The 6,485-nt window shown below is 36.1% G+C and overlaps 1 protein-coding gene across 1 annotated transcript; it reads left to right on the top strand.

Moving 5' to 3' along the window:
* Positions 1-1,336: 1,336 nt before the first annotated feature.
* Positions 1,337-1,759, top strand: LOC131067922 (cytochrome P450 76C4-like). The gene has a single exon (XM_058003084.2). The coding sequence runs from the start codon at positions 1,337-1,339 to the stop codon at positions 1,757-1,759; it is 423 nt and encodes a 140-aa protein (XP_057859067.2).
* The last annotated feature ends 4,726 nt before the right edge of the window (positions 1,760-6,485 follow it).

Raw genomic sequence — 6,485 nt, 5'->3', positions numbered from 1 at the left:
TTTATCATAGAGTTTGACAAAGCTGAACCAAAACTTATATTCAATTGTTCATATTTTTTGAGACTAATAAAATGATTTCATAAAATTAAGGGTAAAACATATAGCATGAATTATGATTTAAATCTATATTTAATTGATGAATACACATATTTTATCTAAATTTTGGTAGCTTATACTTTGCATATTATATGTGGTCACTAAAAATAATCTTTAAATTGTTTTACTAAGAGTGAGTTGCACAAATACAAATTAACAAATGCACATTTGAATGTGAATTGTATGTGTAATCTTTTTCCAAATTTAAAAACTAAATTTTAAGAAAATAATAAAAATAGAAACAAATAATAAAAATAATCAAATACCAACCAAAAAAAATACAAGAAATGACTAATTAATGATTGATTTATAATAAAATGGATAACCCAAACTAATCTTTTGAATTTATATTGAAAGAGTGGATGGTTTAGATCGAACCTGAAAATGGTAAGATGATCTAATCTGTGATAACAGTAATAAGTTTTAAAGGTTTTGATTTAACCCTAAGTTTACACAGTTCTCATGGCTTGTCTAAGCATACATGTCTGCACAGGGCAATTGCAGCTACACCACGTGACAAAATTGATGGATGTCCATACCCTATTCCAAAGCTCAAATTTTCGCACAGGCTGAGGGGGCTGTTGGCAAAGCTTTACACCTGCTAATCGTATTCGGTTGGAAGTATCTAAACGCTTTTCATCAAACGCACTTTCTGAATAATTCCTGCAATCATTTCTTGGGGCATTCTGTCAAACGGTTCTCGTGCCTTGTCTACGCTTCCACATTTTTGCATTCATATCTACCAGAGCATTTCCGACTGTAATATGCTTTGATGTATGTCTACTGTGTTCCGAAGCTCCCATTTTGGCATAGGCAGGGAGTACACTGCAAATAAAAACTGACAGAAACCTGTTTGTTGCGTACAATGAAACTTCTAGGCGGGAACACTGCGAATTCGAAAGTTAACGGCGACGTCCAAAAGACTGGGCCCACAGCCACCTAAGCGGTCAAAGGCTGTGTGTGCTGTTTAAGGCTGGCCATAAATACATGGATGTGTTATTTTAAGAGACTAGAGGCAAACGAGTCGTCCTATATTCTCATTGATAAGCAACTGGCGTGTTGGTTTTCTATGCTGGTTAGCAGTGTTTCTGCTTTTCTGTACCCATGCTATGGAGAAGAAAGAAGAAGAGCCTTCTTTCTCTTCCACCTACTTTAGTGTGTTTAAAGTACGTTGTTTTCGATCTGGCAGGAACTTTTTTCAGCCGGTAGTGATACTACTTCTGCAACCCTAGAATAGGCGATGGCGGAACTCATTCGTAATCCAGATAAACTGAAACAAATCCAAGTGGAACTGGATGATAGCGTGGGTCGCCATAGAAGAGTGGAAGAATCTGACATAAACCATCTGCCTTATCTCCATGCAGTGGTGAAAGAAGTTCTTCGACTTTATCCAGTGGGTCCTCTTATGATCCCTCACAGAGCCTCCATGTTTTGTGAAATAGAGGGATTTTTGATCCCCAAAGACACGGAGGTTTTGGTTAACGTGTGGGCACTGGGAAGGGATCCTACAGTCTGGAAGGAGCATTCCAAATTTATGCCACAGAGATTTTTGGAGGGTGATAAGTTTAAGGACATTAAGGGCAAGATTTTGAGCTCATACCATTTGGAGCAGGGCGAAGAATATGCCTGGGGCTTCCTCTGGCTGATAAAATGCTTCATTTGATTTTGGCTTCGCTGATTCACTCCTTTGAGTGGAGTCTTACAGATGAATTGGGCGCTCAGGAAGTGGACATGGATTATTCAGTTGGAGTGGTATTGAAGAAGCGTCAAAAGTTGCAAGCAATCCCAACACCACGCCTGCCACATAATATATATTAGTACTTCAACAATAAGTTAATTTCTTCAGTAAGTTGGTTTTCAAACTGTTGGTTTAAATCACACGCATTAAATTTTGATTTTTAAGCTTAAAATTGTTAAATATTCAGAGTTGATTGATGTTTGTTAAATCTAATATATTGTTTAATGTGTGAAGTTTAAGATTGAACGTTCCCAAAATCTGATACCATCGCGTTCCTCCTTTACATTGGTGTTATTCACTCACTACCTTCTCTCAAGCCTCCTTTCTATGACTTGCTTTGTAAGATACTGCAATGCCACAATTTTTAAGTGCTTTTGTTTCTTCTACTTCTTTTTATGTCTAACAAATTCTGGTCTAGGGTCTTTTTGGCTCCTAGTTATGGTCTGGCTCATCTTTGTAATTCAAATTTTAATTGTTTTGGTTCTATGTCATTCTGATGATGGATCACTGAGTGTGATCTAAAATGTTGATTTAAAAGTTGAACAAATTTAATCCAGAAACAACATTATCTAGATTATGGGTTGTGAAAATCTCTTATTATTAATAATTTTGAATGTTAGATTATTTATTGAAAATAATTATAAGTTTTAGTCAATCATTTTTATTAATGATGTTAAGTTGTTTTTAAATTAAAATGATATGAGTTTTAACAATTTATCTATCTCAACACTTTTAAAATCATCAATTTATATTGGAGATATCAATTTTGAAGGTCTCCCATTCACTATGATCTAAAATATAGCATCTTATAGATCTACATATCTTCTTAAAGTCCAATTATAATAGTTCATATGCAGGATAGTACAAATGGCTCAATTGATTTATACAATACCAACCTCAAATAAATAAACAATCTAATCAGCTATGTATCTTACCCTTAATTTTATAGAATATGTACAATGAACTCTAGTATAACAAAAAAACATCTGCATTTTCTTTTGACTAATTATAAATAAATTTTAATATATATACATATGAACAATTTGATCTTTGCTAGAAGTCCTTTGCTTCTTGCTGGTTTTGGCCTTGTTGACCTTGGGGCTGTTTGTTGGTTTGTGGCCTCCGCCAGTCATGTTTTCTTTGATAGTCTTTGACTATGTAAAAGAATCGATGCCCTAGTTAACATTGCTTTTCTAATAAAAAACATACCCTTTATATATTAGAACAATTGCTACTAATTATTACTTTGACCATTATAATTATAAACAATAAACTAATTTATACAATACTTTATTTCCCTACAAAACTATCATATGGAAACCTTCAAGGCATGGATCTCAAGAAGGTTGTCTATTCTCAAGTCACATATTCTATTAACACTAAATAAATAAATTATCATTAGTTTGTTTTCTTTTCATCACTTTTCTACGATATATTCATTGTCAGATCTTTGAAAATATTTCAGCCTTGACTTTGCGCAAGATTTGTACACTGTGAGTTTTTTTTAATATTGACTTTGTGGTAGGGGATATTGTTATTAAATTATCAGTCATAACTAAATGACCTCTAAATAGGACCTTTATCATTAAAGATATTAGTATATGATTTTGGATAATATTGTATGAATACTTTTATACTAACATGAAAATGAAATTGTATAAAAGATTTAAATATATGATTATAATATTATAAAAATAATTTTTTTATGAGTCAAAATTAATATTTTAAAGATATTTGAAGGACTTTTAACATTAGTGAATATTATATAGTTTTTAATAATATTACATGTTTATATTTATATGTGATCTATTGTTGTTGTTAGAGTTATCATGTATTAGCTAATAATTATTTATTTAATTATTAGTCTATTATCCTCTACACTTAAGCTAAACTTAGGCATTTAATAATATTGTAGGTATTTAATAATTATTTTTATTATTAAATACACATTATCCCTTTAGGGTTGCATAATCTCCTTTTATAAGGATTGTATTATATTTCTTTTTTATTCCCTCTTTGAATGATAATCTTTTTTTTCAGAGCTGTAAAGCGGAAAAATCGAACCCTGGGTGTTCCCCCACTCCAAGGAGAGAGAAAGGAGGTCACTAGGATTGACGGTTTTCACTTAGGAGAGACTTTACATTCAAAAGAGGGGTTGAAACTCACAAGATCCAATCCCACACAATGCAAGGTTGAATTCTAAATGAGTTTCAAGGGTTGAGACATCAAGGATACCCTCTTTTGTAAAGAATGTAGATAGAAGGATTGAACTAGGAGTGTATGTAAAAGTAAGAAAGATTCGCTTGTAGACGGAGATAGGGACACGGGATGAAGCTACGGACCTGAAATTAGTAGTAAAACATCGAGACGATGTTGTCCTACAAGTTTGAGCAAAAGTTGACAGGACGATGGCGCCCGGAGTGCACACGGTCCTCCGAAAAATCCACGAAACGAAGGGGGATCTGTTCGTCTCTGCACAAGGATTCTAGATCTTCAATTACAGCCGCGTACCTGCAATCTACACACAGAAAAGAGAGGACGATTGGGGGGTTAGGGATTAGGGGTTTGCCTTCAGGTCAAACCCCGATTTTGGAATTAACCAAGAAATGAGAATGCTGTGAATGTAAATGTTTGTAATGTAATCAAGTATTGATACCTTGTTGTAAGAATGTTTGTATTCTTACATGCGAAGGTGTAATGATGTTGTATGTTGTATGTTGTAGGTGATCTCCTCTTCAATGGTTGAATCCTTGTCTTGAATGCAACACCTAGCCTTGAATGGAGACCTAGAATGCTCAATTGCTTGAAGGAATGCTTGAATGCTTGAATGTTTGAATGTTTGAATATTTGCTTATCGCTTCCGCCTCTTGCACACATATGTTTTTCGCCCTTTACACATGTTTTTCCCTCTTTTTTTGGGAGGGGAAATGTAGTTTATATACTTGTCAATTAGGGTTAGGAGACTGATTTTTTCGACCTTAGGCCGACCTAGGAGCATTATTTTCCAAATTGCAAACTTGAAGACCCGATGCCCAATAAGAGATCGGGCCCAAAATAGGGCCAGGGACCAGGGCGTTGGGCGCCATGGTCCTGAGGGACCAGGGCACTGGGCGGCATGGTCCTGAGGGACCAGGGCGCTAGGTGCCATGGTCCTGAAGGACCAGGGCGCTGGGAGCCATGGTCCCACCTCCCGGGACAGCAAGGTGCAAGGAGGATCAGGCCAAGGTGAAGAAAGATGCAGTTTTTGATGTCGTAAATAGGTTTCGGGGTCTCCATTCAGGTTCAACGTTGTGTCGCCATCGTGAAGACCCAAATGCAGTCGAAATTGCAAGTGTTGCAATTTTACAACGCTACATTTAGCCCCCACTTTAGCGGGAGTATAAGCGTACGCCCATACTTCTGGTAAAGTACAAGGAAACAACATTGAAAGACTTTCACCACGTCAAGGAGGCAAGATACACCAAGCCCCCAGACTAAGGATCTTACGACTTCGATTGACAAAGTAAAAGGGAAGATCACGAGGGAGAACCATGACTGTTAGTAGTAAGGTTCCCTCACTATGAGTCATGCAAGAAAAATACCAAAAATTTTCAAGGCAAAGCTAAGTTCGCCAAGAAATTTTCAAGTATCTTGAAGAGATATGAACGGAGTGTATGCCCCCTACGTTAAAGTGATCGCACATGCCTCATCGGGGGTGATTGCTTTAAGGTAGTGATACACATAAGAAATGAGAAGGGAAAGGAGCATGTTATCACAAAGATTTAGCCCCCAAGTGTGAGATAAACCCAAGGATAATAGACACAAAACACAAAGCACGAGGTGACTTCGCTTTCCTTGGGGTCAATATGTTGTATGATAATTCATGTATATCATATGTATGTATGCATAATTGTTCTTTATTCCCCAATCAAGGAAGGTCACCTAGAAGAAGGGAACACATGTGTCCATTGAGTCAACATGAGAGAGACCAAATTAGATCTCAATGCTTTGCATCGTCCTCAAGTAGACAACACTAAGAACAACAAAATAGAAGAATGAGAATAACACATAGAAGAAGTAACAAAAGAGATCAAGAGAGGAGGAGAGAGTCTGCTATGCTAATGAAACTAGTCTAGCACGTCATCCACCCCCCGATCTTGCTGATCAATATTTCGGGAAGGCAGGAAACACGCTAGAGGAGGAACATCCAACACAGCAGATGGAGCTATCACAAGATCCAAACAAGGGCTATGTTCATGTTCCAAGCCACATTATTCTTGTCTAGGAGCTAGGATAAGTGCTTTAGAAAATTTGTTAGATAAATGGTTATCAATATCATCATATTCATATTCACTATTAGAAGAAAGAGGAGTAACATTTTCATCATGAATAACATTTTCATCTATATCATCATCAAGATTTATAAAAATAGGATCTTTAACTCGCACAAGATCAAAACCATCATGCATCTTATGTTTAGGAGATTTTGGCTCAATTTTTGGCTAAGGAGAAAATGGAATAATACTAGCTGAAGGTGTTTTTGGGGATTACAAAGTTTGAGAAGCAGCTGCACGAGCTCTAAGATGATGCTTTCGTCGGCGTTCACGCACAAAACGATTTCGTCTAGTCTTAGTAGGAAGTTGAGAAGATTGAGGAGGTGGAATTTTCTCAT

The sequence above is a fragment of the Cryptomeria japonica genome, chromosome 6 (assembly GCF_030272615.1).
Source record: "Cryptomeria japonica chromosome 6, Sugi_1.0, whole genome shotgun sequence".
Classification (NCBI taxonomy): Eukaryota; Viridiplantae; Streptophyta; class Pinopsida; order Cupressales; family Cupressaceae; genus Cryptomeria; species Cryptomeria japonica.
The sequence above is the reverse complement of the archived record's forward strand: the minus strand, read 5'-3'. Positions and strand labels throughout refer to the sequence as shown.